Below are 23,508 nucleotides of genomic sequence, written 5' to 3' on the forward strand. Positions count from 1 at the left end.
AAATGGTCGACAGGGCCGCCAACATGACGACGCATCAAATGTATTTGAGGTTGCCTACATCGGCTCCTTGCGCCGCCACCACTTCGTCCCAGCTATTGATTTCCTGAACCTATTTTATTTAGCAACCCCCTTTTAACTTATACGTAAAGTCAAACCACTGTTGAACACCAAAAATCACAAAAATGCACTCTGAATTGGGTTATGAAATTTTATTGTTTAAAGATTTCGGTCTGATTTAAGTGTATTAATAAATATTTTATATTATAAAAACATAAATATATACACATATGAAATCATTAGTATAATAATAAATTCCTGCTTAAAGTAGGTAGGTAGTAGTGATTACATGAATCGCGGATCCAATGTGTTAATACCTGGTACTATCCAACAACAATAATTCTTCGATTACTTTAGTGCGAAACGTAAAATTAACGATCACACGCTGAATTTAAATACGCATGTTTAGGTTCGATAAGAACATCGACGAGCGACAATCAAGAAGCAAAAAAACGATATTAAGTCTAAACATCGGTAATCGCTGAACGGAGACTTCTGAAAGAGCACCCATGTAATTTCTAAGTAACGTCAAAACGAACAGCCCCCGAGAACATCCTATCTAGAACAACACGTAATGGAATGACACTATTAAAATTTTACATTTCTGACTGCAAGTACACGATAAAGATCGGATTGGCACAAACAAAAGCTTAATTTAAACAAATCTAAGAATATATAAATACAAAAGGCACATTTACAAAAAAAAGAGAAAACCGAGGATTTTTTAGTATATAAAAAAATTAATACTTTCTAATATCTCAGAATGCATCATTGTGAAATTATAATATTATTTATTAAGGGGATAATAAATATTATCAAATGAGACAATAATAATGCAACACGTATTAACTACCGAGTGTAAAAACGCCGATTGCCCCTGTGGGCCGCGCACTGAACCGTTTTTAATAAAGCTCTAACAAAAAGAAAAAGTAATCCGTAATATTAAATGACTAAATAACAATTAGACTGCTCAACTCTGCCAATTAAACAACAAGCGCCATATCTTTTTTGTTGGGCAAATTCACTTTCTTGCCCTGCCACAGCGAATTGTGAATGGTGAACGCGTCGATCGTCACGGTCAAGTGTTTGGTGTGGACCTGCGAAAAGCATTTTCCCCCAGAGTTGTATCTGAAATCAAGCGGACAATCAACCTGTTCATTTAAGGCCATTCGGTTTCAAAGCTTACTTGAAGAACTTGTCAAACATTTTGTCGTTCACTTGCTTCGGTCCGGTCCCGTAGAGCTTCGCGACCATTTCGGTGTCCGGGCAATACGAGTAAAGGGCTCGGAACTGGCAGCCGGCGTCCCGAAACAGGATCAGGAAGTGCTTGCTCTCTGATCTGTTGATCTCTTCGAGGACTCGCTTCTTTGCCTCGCGGTTCACGACTCCGGGAAACACGCAGTATTCGACCGCGTTCAGCATGATGCTCCGATTGGACTTTGTGGCCGGTTGTTTGTACAGACGAGGTCCTGGAATTCCGCAAACAAACCTTGGTGAGGCGCTTTTTATGAAACTAAATGGACGATGTGAGCTTTGCTAAAACGCCGGATGTCTCACTTGGGTGTGTCCACTACTGCCACCTCCAGCATGGCGAGACGACCGAAGGAGCGGCCGAGATTTGATTTAACACAAACTCTCTTACCGTTGTAATCCACCATGCTGCTCGGCGTGGAGCTGATGTCGCTGGACCCGTCATCGAAGACCCGGCGGCCCTTCGTCATGAGACCCGGAAGGCTGCCGGGCCCTGAGGGCGAGGGCAGGTGGCGCAGCCCCATGCCGGGCGATGGCGCCCTCCGAGGAGGGGTGGCCCTTCCCAACCCCGAGTCTGTGTCACCGAAGCGATACGCGATACTGTCCTGGTCGGTGCTAGAACCTGCGGAAAAGAGACCTTGTTGGGCTGTGTGGGAAACACTGTATGAACGTCCCTGGATTATGAATGGAGGCGAGATTTCATAGTCCTGTTACGGCCCAAGTTAGACGAAATTTAACACATTTCTCAAGTTGAAATAGACGTAGCGCAGCTCTGTAAATAGTGAGTAATCTCGACAATTTACGAGCTGCACTACAACTTCCAAACTACCCTCCACCCTGTTAGAGAATGTTATTTCTTCCCCACCGTTTACGGGTCAAACGCGGGCACTCTGAGTTTCGGATTGGCGGTTAAAATCGCTTTCTGCGAAATGCAAGACGCAGATCCTGCGTACGCTCTTATCGTGAAGCTTGAAGCTAAATGGATAGACAGTAAATGACATGCTAAGAATAAAACCTAAACTACCGGAACAAAAATCACGATCACAGAAACTTGAGAAACTAGGACTAAACAGAAAAATTAATGACCTCCAAAAAACGTTACACCTCCCGCCGTTTTGAGCCCTGAAACGGGTGGAATCGCAGCGACGACACAGAGTGTGCTCCAGATAGGGCTGATCAAATGAAGGATCGAGCTCCGTGTCTTGCGATTAAACGGAAATAGAACCAGCACCAAATTAATTTTAAGGTAAAGTTGGGAAACAATAAAGGGGGGATGATAAGGTAATAAACAGTTTAATAATATCCCGTAAAAGCTGCCACGCTTCTGAAGGACGCTTAGCTGCTGCTGCAACGATTCGTCAAATGTCCGAACCGCTTTGAACCAAACAACGTTACGGTTTCGCTCTCGGAACGATCTGAATTCGCCATGTGAACGCAGTAAAGTCAACACAACGAAATCTCGGGATTCGATTAGGCAACCAAACATACATCAATTTGAACGACCTCGTCAGTCTTGCCCGAGACGCGGACCGGCGAACGCGGCGCATTCGCCATCTGGCGGCTGCTACCGAAGGGACTTTACGCCCTATTCCGTCACGCGTGGCAACTTCCACCGGGCAAAGGGAAAAACCATGGACGCAATGAAAATAAAGATGCATGCCCCACGATAAACAACAGCTCAAGACATTTAGTAAAAAAATAATTTAAAAAAAAGAGACGTTTTAGTGGGTACCTTGAACCGGGCCAATGAAACAGTGAGCTGAAGTCTTACCGTACAAGTTCATCATAGAGCTAGACTTGCGGCCCTTAAAGTTTTGATATGTCGATATCTTAGATCTGCCGCGGGCCTGGGCAGGGGAGGGGTCTGCAAAAATACGGTTTACATACATACGCGAACTCAACTGAACGGAATCATAAACGGCCCTTACTGTCCCACCACACCTGAGGAGTGACCTCAGGTGTGCAACAAACATCGAACATAAACAGCCTAAATAAGATTAATCTTTCGGCGGCGAAGATTAATGTTATTGTGGAGTCACCCAATGTACCATTCGCAACAAAAACGACTAAAAGGAATAATCATATGCAAACAGCAGGGACAGTAAAAGAGAAGTAGCGTGCCACGTTTCACTCTACCAAGTCCGTACGCCTTGCAAAACAGTTCGTGGGGTGCTGTGGGGGCTGCGGGCCTTACCTCGGCTAGTTTTGTAGGAGCTGCGACGCCCCAGGGTTTGGTTGGCGCTGTGGCAGGGCGACATGCCGTGGCTGTCGTCGGGGGAATCTGAAAATGCCCACGTGAACCACTCCAATTCTTCAGGAGACGCACATAAGTACACTGCTCAAGATAATCTAAGGACGATTGTTGATGAAGCCTCGTATTGGCGAACCAACGTGTTTGCTGCGAAACGAGCTGGTACGAGGTCTGGTCAAAAAGTACACCGACTGACGTCACAAAAGAAAATTTACTTTATTTAGAAGTTACTGAGACATGTCTGGAACCCCTTCGAAGTAGTCCCCACCCCCGACGCACTCACTTATCCCGACAGTGTCTCCACTTGCTGAAACGCTCCTGGCGCGCTTCCTCCTTTAGTAGTTTCCTTCAACTCCTCCGTCGCATTTGCCTTAATCTCGGGAATCGCCTCAAATCTTCCTTCCAAGGGGCTTCTTAGCTCGGAGAGCAAGAAAAAGTCGCAAGGAGCAAGGTCAGGCGAGTGGGGGGGGACAGTGATCGACTGTTTGGTCAAGAACTGACGAGTTCTGACGGTCGAATGGGCCGGAGCGTTACCATGATAGCAAAACTAGCTGTCACTCTTCCACATTTCCGGTCTTTTGCCACGAATGGCGTTCCTCAGATGTCTTAAAAGTTCAATATAACAAGCCTGATTCATTGAAGAGCTATTGGGGAGGTAGCAGTGGCGAACGACCCCCTCAGCGTTGACGAACGCCGATGAGATACACGAGCGCTCCGAGGGGGGCCCAAACTTGTCTCAATAACTAAAGTACATTTTCTTTTCTGGCGTCAGCTCGCGTACTTTTTGAACAGACCTCGTACCACAGGGCCACCACTGCAGTAGATAAATGTACTTTTTCATTTAATTCTTATGGAGCCCCCTGTATATATTGGCGTTTTTGAGCTGGTCGAGGAATTCTGGACATATTTCACGTAGCATGAATGCGTCCAATAACTACTAATAAATAATAAATTTGACGTGTCTCAGCTCTCGCAGAGAAAAATTTCCCGGGTACGAGCTCGTGCGGTTCAATGGGTCACTCGGTATAAAGATGATAGCCGAAAGTACGCCCGTTCCTTAGATTCTTTCGAGCAGTGTACATGGTGTCTCATTTTCGTTGTGAACGTGGGATTATCTCGGTTATTAGTAAAGAGAGAGAGAGAGAGATGCGGGTTTCGCGAACTTGTGTCACTCTGTAGCGAAACTAATGGAGACATTGACGGAACTGATCCGGCTATCTCAATTGATGCCCTACAGGGCGCTCTTGAAAATGTTGCATTTTGCCCTCCCCCATAATTTCAATGTGCATCGAGATATTGGAAATGTAAAAACGATCTCGCGTAGAATCCAGTGGCGTACGCGGTCTTAATTTATTATTAATAGTTTTCGAGATATGGACCAAATTTATATTTTTGAAATGGGGAAAATTTGGGCAACCAGAATAATCGGAAATATACAGGGTGTCCCATTTAAAAACATAAGTTTGGTCCAGGCGTCGAAAACTATGAATAATGAATAAAGTCCGAGTAGGCCACTGGATTCTACGTAAAAACCTCTATCCGACATCGTTTTTTTACATTTTCAATAAAATCGATGCATATTCAAGCTATAGGGCGGTCCCAAAGTACAACCGTTTCAAAAACGTCCTATAGCGCGTCGACTAAGATAGCTGGGCCAGTTCTATCAACGTCATCATTAGCTTCACCAAAAAGTGAGACAGGCCCGGGAAACCCGCATCTCTCTGTCTCTGCCAATAACCTAGACGTCCAACGATTACAACGAAAACGGGACGCCCTGTACATAAAAATTGCTACACGGGAAGGAGCTTTGCCGCACACCCTTGCGTGTTTCAAGATTGATGGTGGGGATAGGTTGAAGCATGTTAAGAAAAGGAGAACACACCTTTGTAAAGCAGATTACTGCTTAAGCTCCGGTCAGCCAAGCTGTCTTGGGAGCCCCGGTAGTAATCGCGTTTCATAGAGGAAGGAGCATAAGCTAAATAAACAAAAATAAATAAACACAATTAAAAAGCGGTCATGCGCCTTATAAATCGTGAAGCAGTCAACGGGAAAAAAAAAAGGGAAAATGACGAAGTTTCGTTGTGTCGGGTCACTTTCGACGACTCACATTTACCAGTTAAGTTCGATGTGGAGCCCTTCCGCCCCCTGCTGGACATGCCCTCCGCCAATTGCACGGAACCGCTGTCTATGTGGATGGTCTTCGGCCTGGGCCTGGCAGGCCCTTTTGGTCGCATCTTGGGGGTCGGCTTCAGGAACATCAGGTCCTGCTTGTCGATAGTCTTGCCCTGAAACGAGTCATGATTTAGGGGGAGCTATTTAGGTGAATTGCCGAGGGGTTGCAGCTGAAGGGATGTGGATAGAGATCTATCGATTGTACAGCGTTACGGGGAAGTGCTTGATTTTTGATCAATATAACGGTAATTTGAAGTGTAAAAAATCGCTGTGCGCACAAGACTGCCGTGTGTGTGTGTGTGTGTGTGTGTGTGTGTGTGTGTGTGTGCGTGTGTATGTGCGTGTAGATAACTCAAGTTCATTAACAAAGCGAAACAGGCGTTTTACTGTCGGTTTTACTATAATCTATTAATATCGGTAAAAATGAAATTGGCCGAGATTAACCGGTCGTTTAACTTATAATTTCTAAATCGCCCATCGCGGACTCAAACCCAACGCCCGTCCGAATGTGCCACTCACCAAAGACCAATAAATAAACGACATGACGGCGAACACTCAACACGGGGATTATTGTTAATAAACGGGCCGAAGGCGCTAAAGCCGTAAGCTAAACATCGGCCGTGATGTGCCCACTAATCATATTACGATTCGGAGTGAACGCACTTTCCGGGGGCGTTCTTGAAATAGTCTGGAAGAGACACTTAAAATAGCCCCGGCAAACAAGAAAAAGACCCAGTGCCCGCGGTTTGTTCTTGCGATTCGGCTATAAGAAGCTCTAGGCCCGACTGGAATGTGCGCTGCTTCCTTCGTAGTTTAGCGCGAGGCGAAAAACGCAGAGTTGCGGTCAGTGGGTGGGAGCAGCTTCGGTCACTACCGAGCTCTTCAACGACGCATACTATTACAACGAGGGATTAAATTACGCCTTTTTTTTTTTTTTAAATGAGGAAAAGCAACGAAAGTTCTGGTCCTACTGGGGACCCCCCCGGAGGCACGACACTGCACGCGCGACAGCGTTGATAGTCGTGCAGCCGGGATGCGTTTTCCCATACGGACAGCGCCCATTCTCGCCACATGGGGAAAAACATCCACTTTTTACCACAAAATTGCAACAACCAATATTAACGCATCGAATTCAACCAAAACTGGACCGTGTTCTACGTGCAGCTCCAAGCGTCATACAGGGCGTTTAAAAAAAGTCGCGGCAACCTCCAAGAGGGCAATTTCTCGGGTCATTGTAGGGAAAACAGTTCCTTTGAACATCGGTCCGCAAATGCATTGCTCCCAAGATACAGGGTGTTACTTTTTTTTCAGTAACGGCTTTTGAAAGTGCCTGATTTGGCCCTAACCAGATTAAAATTTTTAAGACCAGTGGCGTCAGAGGGTGGGGGTGGGGCGCCTTAACCAAGTTTGTTGACAAAAGAATTGATTTGAAGATGTTTTTCTATGGCAATTGGACACGCGATAAAACGATTTTTATCGCCTCGGAAACGAAATACGATGCGACGAAAATTTAGGAGACAAAACAGTTGTATTTTTAGTTGCTTCGCCTCAAAAAATATCGAAAATCAGTTAATCAGTGGCGTACATTCTTTTGTCAATAAACTTGGCTAAGGTGCCCCCCCCCGGCGCTACTGGACTTAATAATTTCAATCTGGCTACGGCCAAATCAACTCCTTATTGCTGCAAACAACGCTAGCGAATTTCAAAAAACCCGGTGAAAAGGTACTCAAACTTGAAAATTAATTTTCAAAAACCGTTAAAAAAAAAAGACAATCAACACCCTGTATTCTTGGAGTGCTGGAACCAGTAGTTATACCAGCAAGACTAAGCACGACCACAAATTGCTGGTGCAACTGCGGCCCATCTTCATCAATTTCATGTTCACGCGCTTCTTTGGCCTCCGCGCTCGCCCGATTTCGTCCCTATTGAATACGTAAGGGATATGTTCCCCAAGGGGGCTACACATGCTATTAGAATTTATTAAAACTGCGGCTTTCGCCTTTAAAGTGCGAAAATAATCGCTTTACTATGGAGTTGCGTTTGAAGCCTCGTTCACACAGTCCCCTCGTACAAACAGTTAAAAATGAGACTCTCGTGTGATAATTGGAGATATTTAACCACGTTTATGTGCCAAAAACATGTTTATAACACCCAAACGCTTCGTAATTAGAACGGTTAATCTTGTTTCAGTCCGGTTTAATAATGAAGGCACTTTAGGTTCCGCCAGCCTGCTTTTACCGTCCGATCAACCGCTGCTACCGAGGCAAGCGCCGAGTTAAACGTGCGTTTTCAAGGTACTGGTGGCCAGAAATATGCAGTTCGCCCTGTATTTTCTTCGACATGCTATATAATAAGTATCGCTTTCGGGATAATCTTCGATGGGCAGCAAAAAGATACGTAAATTACTGTGCACCCCTATAAGAGCCTCAGGGGCTTGAAATTAATATGGTTTAATTTAAAAATGGGGTGGCATTATAGCGCAATACGTAACCGAGCCTACGTTATGGCGTGGGATGCGAGGTAAGGGTGACAATGACGGAGGACTCGACGGATGCCTCACCTCTCGTTCCGCCTCCTCGATGGCCTTCTTCAGCTTGTACTGCTCCAAAATGGCGGTTCGCCTCGCGATTTGCTCCTCTTTTCTCCTCGCCTTCTCCTCCTCCTTTTCCTTCTCGATCTCTTTCCGCCTTTGCGCCTCGGCCTCTTTGCGGGCTTTCGCCTCCTCTTGCTGCTGGCGTCGTTGCAGCGACAACATCATGATTTTTTCCTTTCTTTTTTCCCTCTCGTCGATTAAATCCTGAGAAATCGAACGGATGTTCGAAAAATTATTCTATAAAATCGTTTTTTTTTTTCGTTTTTCTTACTGGATCGGCGTCACTTTGATCGCCGATGACCAAAGCGCTAGCCGCCACGACTTTCTGTCTTTCCTGACTGGCCTCTCGTCTCGCCTTCAATTTGTCTTTTTGCTGCTGAATGAGGAACTCCTGCTCTTTACGTCCTCTCTCTTCTTCAAGATCCTGTTCAAGCTGTTTCTTCTTGTCCATTCTGAAGAGGAAACAATGCAAAAATGTGATCTACAATTTATCGGTCAGCGAATGATCAAAACCTTAGCTGGGCTTCCCGCCTCTCTGTTGCCTCCTCGGGGCTTTCCACATAGCTTCGCTCCTTTTTAGGGGAATTCCTCTTGCTTCTCAAAGCGGGTTTAGGTCTCTTGGGTGGTTCGTCGTCGAAGGTTATGTAAAAACCTGTAAGGAGTTTCGAACGTTATGTGCCTCTTCAGAACGATGGAATGGCAAAACGCGATTAAGTCTTTTAAACACACAAACGTCCAGTATTGGCTCACCTTTTTCGGCGTTGGGATCTCCGTCCAAACTGCTGACCTGCGTCAGCGTCGCCGGTTCGACGACAGGGGGCGAAAGGGACGGCTGAAACGGGGACCCTCTGGCTTTCAAGGGTCTGGTCGGTGACGGTATGCGGTAGGTACGGCTACCTGAGGTGATATTCAACTTACTAAGACCTGGCAAAAATATCAAAGACGCTGTAGTGCCTCGAAAAATAGCTATTTTGACAAATTAGCAAACGTCTTACTTTCAGTGAGAGCCACGTCCTCGTTGCTCCCAATGAACGAAATATTCTGAGGTTCCATGTCGTCGGCAGACGGGGCTGCTACAGGTGCATGGGTCACGCTTACTTTTCGCTCCCTTTCTTGGGGCGCTACGTCGATGGACTGCAAGCTGACAGGCGAAGGTTGACGTTTCGTGGTCGTTGCGTCGTCAAGTAATTGAGAAATTTGCCTGTGCACGTTGGCCCGATGCTGCGGCGAAGCCGAAGGCGTGCTGTGCGAAGTGCCGTACTGAGTCTGAGACAAACGCGTAATGAGCTACTGAACATCCGAACTCGGATCACCAGGTACCTGTTCTAGATGCCTCTGGCTGAGGGTGAAGCTATTGGAGTGATTTAAGGTTCTGCCTGGGTCGCCATTTTGGAACCTATTGTCGGTTTGTCGAAGAGTAGGTTCATGGAAACGGTCGGATAATCTAAGAGAAATCAACGAAACCATAGAATATCGTAAATTTATCAATTTACGTTGGTTGGTACTTGCCTATCACTGGTATGATGTAAAACGAAGCCCGCGGGACTACTTTCGACGGACTGGGGTTTGCTCCAGGTGCGCAGTTCCGGCTGAGTGGGCGCAAAGGTCTCCGCAACTACCTGTACAGGTTGCGCAGGTTGTCCCCACGTCCTCCTAGGCGGAGTTGCCACCGGAGCTGGCGGATTATCATGGAGGAAGAATTGCTGTTCGGCCTGGGGCTGCGCAAACAGGACTTGAGGCACATGAGGCGCGCTCATCGACGAATGTAACGGCGATGCATAGCCTGACATTAGTAAATATAAGTTAATAAAGCGTAGATAAACAAATCCAACGGTCTTACTAGGCTGGTACTTTTGAGAGGGATAAAACTGGGCCAGTGGGGGCGGACGTTGCAAGCTCTGAAGCTGTTGCTGTTGCTGCTGGAGTTCGACGATCTGCCGCTGCTGCTCGGCGATCAGCTTTTGCTGCTGTTGCGTCTGAATTTGGTTCTGCTGCGCTGCCAATCGTTGTATGTCCGACTGGATGCCGGAGAGACTAGAATTCATGCTGAAATGCGACTTAAAGGACGAAATGATCCCGAGGAGACGCGGGGAGCGCTTACTGAGCTAATGACTGCTGATACTGTTCCAAATCCATGTTCTCCAAATCCGGAGTGCGACGCGGTTCCACGAAGGGCTCCTCCAGCCACCGCTTCTCTGCAGTCGACGCACTGTCGGATATCTCCTAAGCAAAACCAGAAAAGACGTCAATTGGTGCCCAATTAAAGTACTGAGAGTAAAAGCCAATGATTATTCGCAAGGAAACTGTTAGTAGCTTTGAAATTGAGACGGAAGTTGCACAAGTACTACTCTCTAAAGTACATGCCCAAACTGGGGGGACACAACTACGCAATCAGGGACGTATACAAGGCCTAGCAACATTAGAAAAAAAAGCGTAAATACACAATAAACTGCTAGAAAAAATACCTGCAACGTAAACGGCCTCTGTGGCTTTGGCGTGGGGACGGATGCTGGGGAGGGGCTTGGAGATTTTTCGGGCTGCTCGGCCGCCGAGTCTTTCGGGGACTCGGCGGCGTCATTTGATTTTAGTAAATTACCCCTGCGCTGAAAGTTAGTTCGTAGTTCAGAGACCCTACACCTTAATGACTGACAATAATAAGACTATCAGAGATTGAGTGCGCAAAGGAAGAAAGGTGCCCAATTTTTGGGACTATTTTGAACGAAGAAGGTTGTTTCATTCTAAAAGACATTCAAAAGTTAAATCGAAGGAAGGAGCTATTAGTTGACAAACATTGGAGATCGCCAGTATGACAGAGCCAAAAACCCACAGAAAACGTGGGTATTTTCAATCGTACTCATGCCTAACTAAAGGTGTCTTGCAACGCAAGAATATGGCCAAATCTACTACAGGTAACTAGGAACACTTCTATAACGGACCAGTTCTAACTAAATTCATGTACATTTCACACTTCTAACTTCCTAATAATCCCAGTCCACTGCAGTTGATCCTACAAAGAACAGCCCCTTTCTAATCCACTCTTAATCTATTAACAGTAAATCAGAAAAGAAACCAGAAAATGGTAAAAAATGCATACAAAACATGTTCTTACCAACTCCGGAAGCTGTAAAAGAGGTAAAGGGAATCTATACAAAAACCACATCAACAGCGAGTGCAAATGCCACAGTTTACGCCATAAGGTCGCCCAAAGGCTGCACTAACCTTAGACACAGCTTGCAAGAAAGCCGCCTTTCCAACCTTCTGCCTCTGTTTGTTCATCGCCATCTCCATCCTCCGTTTTTCGCTCTCGATGTGACGACGTTTCTCCTCCAATTTCAATCTACGCAAACCGAAGCCACCTTCACCTACCTCATCTTGATCCCATCGACCCTGAACTCACCTAACGTCGCTCAGCTGGGACGCCATTATATTACTGGGGCCCCCGCTTTCAGACCCGTTGGTGCCCTCGTCCTGAGGCTGAACGTTACCGACTTGCTGCCAAGTGGTCTGATTCGGCAATGTCGCGAACGAGGTCCGCTTTTCGGTGCTCCCATTGGTGCTCCCCATTCGGTTCAGGATACCCGGTTTCGAGGGGTATTCGTCCCGGTCGTTCATATAGACCAAATGTATTCCTTTGTTATCACCTAAAGGAGGATCGTAGAGATTTTAGCTTTGTTTCAGGCAAACCGAACCAACCCAGAATCTTCTGTTTCCCCAAGTCGGCGAAGCTCATCCTGTTGGCCACCTCTCCGTCGACTAAGTCCTTGATGAGGCCGCGATCCTGGAACTTCTTCAGCGTGATGTCGTCGCTGCTCATCTGCCTTTTCAGTCTGCCCTTCTCGGATCCATCATCTTGTTTTTCTTCACAGCCATTGTCGTAACCTAATTGGAAAGATCCCCGCGCGTCCTGCAGCGTGGACCTTACGGGTGCGTTGTCGATGGGGGTCGGGAAACTGGGAGCTGACACCTTCCGGCCCACGTGTATGGTCAACTATTGGGTGCAGCAATTAGAAACGTTCAATTGAAACATTAAAAATAAAAATGTACCTCCTTGTCGGGGTTGCGCCCGATAAAATTCAGGTTGTCCTGGCTCCCCCCGAAGTTCTCGATCGTGAGCTGAGATTCGTCCGTGGTGGAATTCCTCCTGCTCCTCCTGCCCGCGAAACTGGTCTTCTTGTGCTCCTCCCAGTTGCTGGGCTTGCCCGCGGGTACCTCGCCCCTCTCATCCGCCTTGCTATCATTATTTTGCTTCTCTTTATTCACCTACGAACCAACGTCACTTGAGGGGACGCGCAACCGCGAAGAAACGGCCCTACCTTTAGTTTGGCAGGGATCAGCGGCTCCTCGGTGAGGACAGACCTCAACGTGGGTATGTTGCGCCCCTTGTGCACGACAAACGACTCGTCCGAGCCCCTTCGCAGGCTGTCCTCGCTGAACTCCGAGGCCAGGGTCTGCTGGCTCTGCTGCAGGGAACTGGACTTCTTCAGGGGCAGGTGCGACGGAATCTTCGAGACTGTTAAAGAAAGAAAATGGGAGCGTGATTCGCGTGCAACGTGAAACGATTCAAACGAAAAAAGAAATAGGCGTTGATGGAGGTCTTAAGGAGATGAATCTTTGTGTCCATGCAATGATGGTCGCGTCTTCAAACGCTTAAACGAACACCGAGCGATTTGGGTTTAAGGTTGAACACGGGGAGAGGAATAAATTCGGAATTTTTGCTGCGAGAATCGAATCTCGTGGTTCGTCCCAAAGTTGAAGCGTCTGGTTCCGGACGGTTCCGAAACCGAAACGTCGATTTCTTCAGCAAAAATTTGCCGGCAACGTGCGTGTCTGCCGAGGAAGATGGAGCGGTATTTCGGGCGCGCCATGCACTACACTGAATGAAACTAACAAGCTCTAAGTTAGCACAGCAACCATCTACAACCATCGTTAACGCTCCCACCCCGAACGGAAATGCATGCTTCCAGAGGTCTGGTGTCTAGTGATGGTTCTCTCAAGCAATGCTGCTAGAACGGCGATCACACACTTCGGTACTTTACCCATGCCGTGACTGAGCCATCGCATGATCGGATGTTGTGAACGAATCGCAAGACACAGAAACACGACACACAGCCTAAGGTGCTAAGGATTACCTTGGAAGGCCGTGACGGCTGTGGAATCGTCCAGGCCGCTGCGCAGGTCTGGTATCGGGGTCATAACCGGCTGAAGGAGATTGCGCTTGTGCACGACTCCGTGCTCGTTGCGAGCAGCAAATCCTTCTGCGGCACATACACGGGGAAACCAGGTAAAACTTTAGTTTGATTAGAACACTATCTACCAGCTACTTTTGGAAGGTTGAAGCAACCCTCGATGACCTTTTACAATATCGCTCTGGGCTCTATTAAAAGGGGGATGATTAAGTCGCTTTCTTCGAACCCAAATTCCGCACATTCACTCTGAAAAACCTCACGGCACGCACGTTATTGTGCGATGGCAGAACACATGGCCTCTGCAGAGAGTTGGGCAAGGCCGACCGGTCGGTCTAACGACTGCAAATCACACCACAGCCGCATCTTTACGAGTGAATCTTCGCGAAACGTTGATGGTCAAACTTTCGTTCATTTTCCTCAACTCACTTCACACGACGAAATAATTAACCACTCGGCTTAATAATGCTAATTAGCGAATCGCGGGTTATTCATTGAAAAATGTCGACTCCTGGACCTTTAAAATGTGACGCGAAACGAGCGAAGCGCGTCGTGGAAGACGCTGCGAAATTCTTGTGTGCCGAGGGCGGACGTGGCTCTCGCGGACGCGCCCCCAGGGGAAAACGTCCATCGAGCCGTGCGAATTTCCCTTGGTGTACAAGGGTGACCATCAACGGCACAAACGTAGTCAACGGAATGACGAAGAGGGCCGTCGTACCCTACGCGAACCGATCGCAGAGAGTGCCGTCTTGGCTACGTTGATCTCGGAGAAGGTTCTCCATTTTCATGGGAAAATTTGCGAATCTGCCTAATTTCGCAGGACGACTACGGTTACGGCCGTTGGCGAACGGATCATCGATTATGTATGTGTCGCCTGGTCATCAACTCCGAGACTCATTTGTGAATAGCCAAGAGGTTCTCGTAATCATTATCCCCTAATATGCGCGGACTGTTAAAAGAAAATATATAAATTCACCTGTTACCAAGGCCGAAGATCCGATACCGACAGATAGATAGGTTTTCTAGGTCACATTTTTATGCCTGTGAAAGGCAGTGTATAAATACACAACAAACCTGACTAATGGATGCGTTGGCTTAAACCGAAGACTTAATTGATGCGCTGGTCGCCTCCGGAGAAGAACCAGTAATTGCCATATACAGGGTGTAACGTATCGTCGTGGAGATACTCCTATCCTGCAAAATAACTTTGAAAAACGCAAACGGGCCCATGGTCAATATCGCACCATGTTCGATATACAGGGAGGCACAGTTACACACTAGTTTATTTCACACATTGCGTTCGTGCACGATAGTGCGCCAGCCCATATCGGTGTGCACGTGACGAAGTCCCTAAATCAACATTTTAACAACCGCTGGATAGATCGAAGGGGATGACCTCTCTCGCGGCCTCCCAAATCCCCCGACCTGAATGATCTTGACTTTTTTTTTTGGGAACGCCTGAAATCATGTTGTATCAGGCTTCGACTGAAACAAGAGAGGAGATCGAAATGGAATTGCGAGTTCATGCAACATGTCCGCGATACTCCTGAAAATTTTGAGATAGCGCGTTCGTCTATCAGACAGACAGTGGAGTCCCGCATCATGTTTAAAATCTTAATTCAAGACATGCGTGAGAAAAACGCGAAATATGAGAACAAATGCGACACTATTTCGCCCAAAAATATCTCCTTTGACGATACGTTGCACCCTATATACGGAAATTTCCAATGTTAACGGAGCCCCTAACCCGCAGCTTATTGATATTTTGGTTGAGCTACATTGGTCTGCGGAATGGTCAATACGCAACAGCATGCGAAACTGTTTATGCCGCAGATTTACCTAAAATTTCGAACCAGAAAGTGTTGTCTTAAGGAGATTTTCGCCATTCCTCAAATGGAACTTCTTGGTTTAAGATTTATCTGAGGAATTATACGCACAATCGTCGGTGACAACGACAGTTTAAGTGATCTTATGTAGTCCGCGAAAGCTATATGGCATTTCAAAGACATTCAAGGATACTGCCTTATACGCACGACATATTATTAGATAATAAGCTTATTATAAGTTTACTTGTATGGCAGTTAGCCGCATTTGAGCCGGTTAAAAAGCGCCACCATCCTTAACATTAAGTTATCAACAGCTTACCGACAATGTACCACCACCACATTGTCCCTCTCACCACCAAATCCAACACCCAGAAGCAAAAATTACAAATCAAAGCGATAGGGATGAAGAGGGTGGCAGGAGAACCATAAGCACTTGCAGACACCTATGCCTAGTACATATTTACAATATTTTCCTGTATAGCCTGTTACAAACTCTGGCCAAATATCGGACCTACTGAAACCTATACAACAATGGCAAAATAGGCTGAATGCTAATGTGCGTCGATATGCTATAGACCGAGAGCTTCTTCCACCTCCTGTAAGAGCACTAAGGTGTGTACTGAGGCAGGGAAAAATATCCCGGACTATGTCTATGGGCCACGCAAAGGGCACTGGCGGTCAAGTGATCTGATTAGCATATTACATAAAGTGAGGTTTCCATTTTAGCTTGGAGGACACAATCTTAACGATTTTTTAAGTGACACAAATCTAGAATTAACACTTGCACTGGAGACATGCAAGACATAAATTTCACCAAGCAACATCAGGCAAGTTAACGGGGAAGAATTCGACACTTACCGCTGCTAAACTTATCACGAACACAGCTGATAGGATGAATCTCCATAATGTTGAAGAGGTCGGCTAGGAAGACGGTCAGATTAAGCTTCATGGAACTATAAATCGAATTTTGTTGTTTAAGCAACCTACGTCGCTCTCGGCAAAGAGAGGGCTTACTCTCGTAAATAGGTGATGTCTTCGGGTTGAAGGTGGAAAATTGAAGCGGGCAAAGATCTAGCGCAAAAATCCCTAACAAGCCTTAAGTTATTTACACTGTCCTGTACTGAGGGCACAGGCGATATCCTAATATCCGTCCAGTGGAGCTCGTCCGGACAGTAGTAGGCCACTAACGCCGCCAGTCCTACCCCGTCGCAGAGGTTCCCCAGGGAGTGAGATTGAGTGAAGTCGGGCGGTTTCAGTCGATCACCCTGTAAAAAATCAGGAAGATGTTGATTGGGATACACCAGGGAAATGAGAAAGAGACTTAAACTACAAAAAGTTTATTTAAAGCTGTCAAAAGCTATTTTACAATATTCCCGTTGATGTCTTTACGAATAACGTCACTCAAGTTTATTTATATTTTGCTCACCTCTCTGCCGTCTGCCCCCATAGAACAGGAGGCGATGCCGCCCGAATATACCCGAAGTTGATTTGCTCTTTTCTGTCAGATTCGCATTTTTAACGAAATTTTCACGGCTGGAATTGGTTTACTTGATGCAACAACTTGGTGCACCAATTTAGCATATCACAAATTAATTATTATACAGTTTCTATGCACTTTAAATAGATTTTCTTTAGGATATATCGGTCGAGATTTCGTGAATTTGACCGAACGCGGAGAAGACTGGACAAATGCGAAAACAAAATCAAATCAGTTGATCAGTTTTGACTGATTAACGCTCGCTGTTGCGCTCACATGTTTGTCGTTTTCAATATACGCAGGGTAAAGAAGGACAGAGCGACTCGGCAAAGGATGACGGAGCGAGAAGCGCGTTTGAAGCTGAACATCTTTTGTTTTGATCGAAGGGCGCAATGAGCGCGTTCACGACATGAAAGGTACCTTACCCCCCCCCCCACATAAAGGATTTCCTTTACTTACGTCTCCGCCATTGGCCATGACACCCCCCGACTCCTGCTGGATCCTCTCCTTGAGGGCATCACAAGCGTGCTGAATCCAAAGCAGAGCCCCCTGTTCGTGTCCGGAAGGCGGCTGCGGCGGCGGCGCTCGACCGTGGCTGAACCTGTTCACCGCCGCCAGTACCCGGTCGCCAGTGATGACTTCCCGGGCGTAGAGCAACATTATCGCCTCTATCACCGCCATGTGCGCGCTCTAAAACCGAAAAAACCTCATTTCCACCCCTCGAGGGGAGCGAACCTCCGCTTACCATTCGTAGGGGGTTCGTCTGAATGAGAGTAGTTTCCGTCAGCTGCGAGCCGTCCGATGGTTCCTGTGCGAACGCGTTTTTCCTGGCCAAGGTCTGCAAGATCAGCATGTGGTTGAGGTTGTGGTAGTTGGGGTCCGAGTAGATGTTGGCCAATGCGCGGCAGTAGATCTCTGCATTGGCGAGGGCCCCTGCGATTTGCGGCTTGAGGTGCTGTTGATCCTGGAAGCGGAACGTAAAGGGGTCGATCATTTCCTCTCGTTCCAAGTGAGGCGGTGTCAAATTCGAGACACTTGACTCGCGTGTCCCATCCAAAGTAACTACAGATGAGACCTCTCACACGTACGGAGGCGCGCATCAAGCACTTCAATTTTTAAGGGGACATTGATGCGAACGAGTCCGGATTTGGGTACCTGATAGATGGGTCTAAACCAGACACTGAACTGAGTTAGTTTACGAGGCGGGCAAGCATGACAACTTCCATGACGCGTGACAGCTCTCCGATTTCCATGGGAACCGGCCGAGACACGTTGGTCCAGAAGTAAACAATTCAGTTTCGTACAAGCTTTGGCCCCCATATTCTCACAGACCACCAAGAAACGGCACGAAACGGCCGGTGTGCGCTCGTAAAAATAGATACGTTGACATCACATGAGTGATGCAGTCAATAGCCGGAAAAATAACTGTCATTAATAAGCGGGGCTTCAAGGCGAGCAAACCTGGGAGCCGTAACAACAATAATTCGCATTGAATGCAGCATTAACTTAACCAATTCGGTCTGGTGCTGGAATACCGGCCCCTGCGTAATAACAATTATTATTATTTACGGCACAAATTATCGTTCCGTCGTTAGAAAGCGACTGCAACGAAAACGCTTTACAGTTGGGCTGCTGCAGCCCAGAAGGGAAACCGGACGGTGCGACCTGAGATAAGCACGAGGGATCGGTGCGAAATAACGAAAAACGTATTGGAACAGCTGTATGCACGTGCCAAAATAATGGGGCTTCCTGTGGAGATGGAGCTATATGAATTCAGTAGCGAGGACGTTGGAAACTTGGCAGCGGTTCGCTACACGAAATTGACCATTTCATCCGCAGCTTTCGCTCACAGCAGCCAGCAACGGGGCTCGAGCGACCCTAAAGGAGTGCTGAAGATACGAAAATCGGCCGCGCTGCAACGCGACTGCACGAGCCAATACCCAATTAATCCCATCTCTCCAGGCTATGCAATAATAGGGTCAAATTTCGCAACTTGGCATGATTTTCAAATTCCGTACATTTAAAAATCAAACCGTCACCTCACGCACGGTGACTGCGATGATAAATGGGGCTCTATTTCTTTCACGTTTGTATTAACCTGAAATTACCTCATGATCCTTGTAGAATGGCTCTCTAATGTTTTCAGGAACTTTGTTGTTAAAAGCTTTGGACAGCAGCCACTTTATGGATCCCCTTTGCTTGGCCTGGAAAGGAAAAGTCTCTTTAAGGATTTAGTTGCAAATGGGAGCAGTAAAAATGTGCTCGCCACAGTAACGTGATGTATCGAATACAATTCTTGTCCATATCATGAGAAAATGGTGGTCTAATTCCAAAAGCGTCGCTGTTGCAAAGCTTAATGGTTGATAATAACACGGAAGATTGATCATTGTTGCAAAACAAGAAAAATGCGACTCCCTATAGAGGAAACTTGACTTTCTCCATCTTTGTTAAGTCACTCAATAGCGATTTTACCGCTTCAAATCGGAGTTTTACGTTGGTCCATTTCCAGGGATAGCGATAATTGCAGCGGCAACAGATCGCAATCGTAATTTTTAGATCGCAGCACCCGTTAATCGATTATCAAGATCAACGTTAAAGAAAAATCAGAAATTTCTCCTAAGGAAGGTTCGGTTGAACAACACGCTCCAGGCCTTATCACCAAGGCTCTTCCAATGAAATTTATTTGCCCGTTCATTAGATACGGCCTTAGGCTGAAAAACACGTTAGCGTACTAATAAAATTCCATCAGGCTTGAACATATCTATCTGTTCAAAGCGTCCCTCGAGGCCGAGAAAGTCATACTGTAACACGTAAACTATTAGGCCTATCGCAGGAAAAAATGCTGCATTCGTTCCTTTGGCGAAAATGTCGTACTGGCAAAAAGTGGTTTTATTGGTTGGAAAAGGGCGTGAAAATGGGCAACAAAGAAGCTCGAAGAACCGGGAAAAAGGGGCGGGTTGCTTAGCCCGGAGACAGAGCAATACTAAGAGGAAGAAATGCTGTCTTAAGGCCACGAAAATAATTCGATCCTTCTTGTCATAATGGTGAAGGATAAACCAATGCTATTATCGAGGAAGGGCTGCACATGGCCCCTCGCGAGTGGATGTTTGTAATAACCGCAAGGAAATTTTGCACAAGAACTTAAACTAGCGCGTTAAACAAACCCATAACATTGTCCTAAAATAGAAATATGTCTGTTTACCCTTCAGGTTTTTACGCTTTCGGGCTTCCTGTTCCTCAATGTTTCTCTTGCGATATTTACGGTGCCATGCTCCGGCTTCGGTGCGCCCAAATTAAACGTCTCGCGGCCTCATTGTTATTTATTTAAAGCCCACGACTTAAGTCGTTGGGCAAGAACAGGGGAAACGTTGCGTCACGTGAAGTCCCTCAAATCATGCTTCTACCCAATGAAAACCTTCTACAAATCCCATGGCTAACCGTTCTCACAGGTGATTCATCTCAGCTCTAGAAGACATCAAACTAATTAACCCAGCAATAAGGTTAATAATTCAATGAACCGGGCTGAAGAAAGGCAGGTAGGTCTTCCGTTTCTTCTTCCTTTGCCAATCCGTTTTTGTTCAGTAATTGGAGATTAACACGATAACAAGCTTTACATTGAATGATTCACAGGGCGAAGCATTGATTGGCCATTGGCGTTGGGTTCAAGTCAGCAACCGGTGGACAGAATTAATTAAGCATTCAAAAAACGTGGGAAATCGAGTTACGGAGTGTGTCCATCCACTGATCATCAACACAGCTAGAGGCGAACATAAAACTGATATGTTTTTGGATTGATTTCGATTGAATATTTATTTGGCCGGTGGGCGTCCGGTATAGGCATGGACGAACAAGTTAATAAAGGAAACTGACGGCGCATGCAAGCACGCTGAACGTGAAATTCCTTAAAGACTCTAGTGTGGTAATACACTTTTACCACTGCTTACAACGAAATTAACAACTAAGCACCTAATTACCCAGTGATTATGTTAAACAAGGAGGAACCGGAATGTTGCATAAAGCTGCGACTTACTGTGTAAGTGATCAGAGAGACCCCAACTCCATTACTCTGGTCACCCTTGTGTAATCCAAAACTAGCCAGGGGGCTCACACTGGTCACTGTCAACACCATCATAACAACACTCCAAAACCCTACATATCAACGTAGCGTTTCGTCGCTGAAGCTGTAAACCAAAGCAGATTTCATAACAGAAGAGAAATGCAGGGAGGTGCTCAGGTGTTGTAGGCGGTTTGGCATTGGCTCGCGTTAATTTCCTTAACTAGTTAATTAACGGACTCAATGAGCCAAAGTACTCTTCTTGGGTGCCGAATCTTCGACGTTTCCGATCCAGCGCTCCCAATTAAAGAAAAAATGCGAGCCGGTAAGCAACAAACACCTGCCTTTTGCCTTGGCTATTACGACTACCGAGAATGTCTATTGAAAAAAACCAACATCAAACCTAATCACCGACCGTAAAGAGAACAGACATCGCGGGCACTTAGTTACACTTAAGGAGCGCCTCCATCACTTAAATAAGTGGGTACAAACGAACATTGAACGAGATATTAGGAGAAGAACCCGCTTAGATCAGCCTCTTGACGGTTATCGGCGATGTGGCGGACTAGTTTTCAACTATTCTTGACCATAAATCTCCATGCCAAGCTGTGCGCCTCCGCGTTTCAGAGACCATAGGCGAGGTGGGGTACACCGTCGATCAATGGGCGTATTTACAGATAGTTAAGACTACACAATCCTGGCTTAGATCCATGTGTCAGGTGGGGCACATATAAGCCAGGGGAATGATGTTGATATGGAACACTTGGGAACTATAGATATATCAACAGAACCCCTGGATAAGCAATGATGGGACCCACATCCTTAGAAAGTTGTAGCATTGGATAAAGGCATAAATTTGATTGACACACCATAACTGATGCCAGATTGCTGATTTCAACCGACGTTTAATTGAACACTATCTCGTTCGGTCATCCATGCACGGTGTAAATTATGCAATAAAATACATTCCTTTACCTTGAAGCATAATAAACTGTGTAGGCGAATCTTCCTAATACGATTTCTGAAGTGTCAGGGGTGTATAATAATGTTAGTTGTAGGCAGAATCTCGAACAAATAATGTAACCACAATTGGAAGACGCTCAGTTTTTGGTTGAAACATTTTTCTATGGATCTGAAATGCATAGAATTGCTGATAAATCAAGTACACAAACTGAGGTATCCTGTAGTATGTAGAGGATGTAAAACTACTGGAGAATACCTTATACCAGACCATAGAATTTGAATTTTGCATGAGATTTGAAATCAGTTTGGTAGCCATAATTATCTCCTCATTTCTTCTCTTTCTTGATAGCAATGCCAAAACAGTGCAGAGGGCACCGGGGCATAGCATTGCCGTGAAAAACACTTTGGCAGAGTGGGTTGAACTAGGTGCCTATGAAAGATAGGAATTCCCCTACCCTCCTATAAGTCTTACGTGTCAGTGTGGTAATCATAACTACCTCTTCACTTGTTCTCTTTCTTAATAATAATGTCGGCTTTGTTTCAAAGGTAAGAGAGTTTCTTGAGGCAACAGAAGCTACTTTGTTAGCACGGGTTGATCTTCTAATTCAATTCATGTGTCACAGAATGTGCCCCAAGGGACTGCTGTATTAGCTGATCGGAAAAGAAGTGTATGCAGAGGGGTAGTGCCAATTAGCGCTGGGTGTAAAATAGACCAACATGAGAACCACAATTCTCAATTAATAAAGAAGAAAACTGAAAAATGTTGCACACACGGACGTTGTTTGACCTTATATATGCATGTGCTCTGAGCAAATAAAGTGGTGACTTCACCACTTTTAAGAGCCCAACCTCACTAAACCTCATGAAGTCCTTTTCAGGCCTGCAATTGACAGTAACAGCCTCTTGGAAGATACGTGAGGGGACCTGCACCTTCCAACTAAAAAAATAAGCAGAAAATGAATCTAGGAATACCTGTTTTGAGCTGAAGGAATCGTCAGCCTCCGTGTAACTTCTGCGTTCCCCTCGGTCCATTTCATCTGGCGGTTCTTGTTCGCCGCTTGGAACTTCACCGGAACTAGAGTTTTTGGTAAATATTTTCGAAATTGCACTCCACATTCAAGAGATATTTGCATAAAAATACGAATCTGCCCTCGGATTGTATCATTGCCCTGTCAACCTACGCTGGCTGCGAACGTTCCGCGGTGGTTTATCGCGTTGATAGGCAGTAATAAGCACTGCTAGAACGCACGGGGCTTCGGTAAAGCATTTTTAAGCATATTTTCGACCGAAATTAGATTCAAAATCAAACTTTTTGGATATTAGGTGACAAATTAGCAATCAACTTGTCATTACGAGGGACAATCCGGCGACTGCAGCGCTACAGCGGCAAGTCAATCAAACATCCATCAACCAATCGCGATTGGTGTAATATTAAAATCCATTTCTGAAGTGTAGTGTAGACAACCCGAAATACACTAGTATTACAAGTTGCCGCCTTGGTCTTATTGATCTAGAGTAATAAATAAATAATAACAATAACAATTGTGTTGTATTTGAGTTTAACATCTCGGGGTGAGGCAGGTTCAAGTTTAAAATAATTAAACAACACATTTTAGGCCAGGGTAAAACGAGTGTGGGTTATTTGTTTGAATGCTAATATTATCTTATCCACCAATACGTC

The 23,508-nt window shown here is 45.9% G+C and overlaps 1 protein-coding gene across 13 annotated transcripts; it reads right to left on the reverse strand.

Moving 5' to 3' along the window:
* Positions 1-194: 194 nt before the first annotated feature.
* On the reverse strand, positions 195-23,199 carry LOC136342291 (patronin-like). Of its 13 annotated transcripts, XM_066287950.1 has the most exons (30): positions 22,800-23,198; positions 18,919-19,014; positions 17,556-17,774; positions 17,270-17,500; positions 16,348-16,598; positions 16,192-16,286; positions 13,454-13,579; positions 12,638-12,834; positions 12,369-12,584; positions 12,018-12,312; positions 11,722-11,965; positions 11,544-11,661; positions 11,434-11,445; positions 10,790-10,927; positions 10,426-10,547; positions 10,165-10,370; positions 9,834-10,107; positions 9,645-9,768; positions 9,320-9,590; positions 9,075-9,248; positions 8,838-8,976; positions 8,596-8,776; positions 8,292-8,528; positions 5,667-5,844; positions 5,442-5,534; positions 3,503-3,589; positions 3,080-3,172; positions 1,700-1,930; positions 1,244-1,526; positions 195-1,185 (listed from the first exon to the last, which is right to left on the reverse strand). In XM_066287950.1, the coding sequence occupies exons 1-30, from the start codon at positions 22,941-22,943 to the stop codon at positions 1,041-1,043; spliced, it is 5,220 nt and encodes a 1,739-aa protein (XP_066144047.1). In that variant the 5' UTR covers positions 22,944-23,198; the 3' UTR covers positions 195-1,040. The 13 variants fall into 13 exon arrangements, with proteins under 13 accessions (XP_066144047.1, XP_066144053.1, XP_066144048.1 ...); XM_066287956.1 differs by lacking the exon at positions 13,454-13,579; XM_066287951.1 differs by lacking the exon at positions 11,434-11,445 and having other exon boundaries at positions 5,673-5,844.
* Positions 23,200-23,508: the final 309 nt, after the last annotated feature.

Source organism: Euwallacea fornicatus, chromosome 11 (assembly GCF_040115645.1).
Source record: "Euwallacea fornicatus isolate EFF26 chromosome 11, ASM4011564v1, whole genome shotgun sequence".
Lineage (NCBI taxonomy): Eukaryota > Metazoa > Arthropoda > Insecta > Coleoptera > Curculionidae > Euwallacea > Euwallacea fornicatus.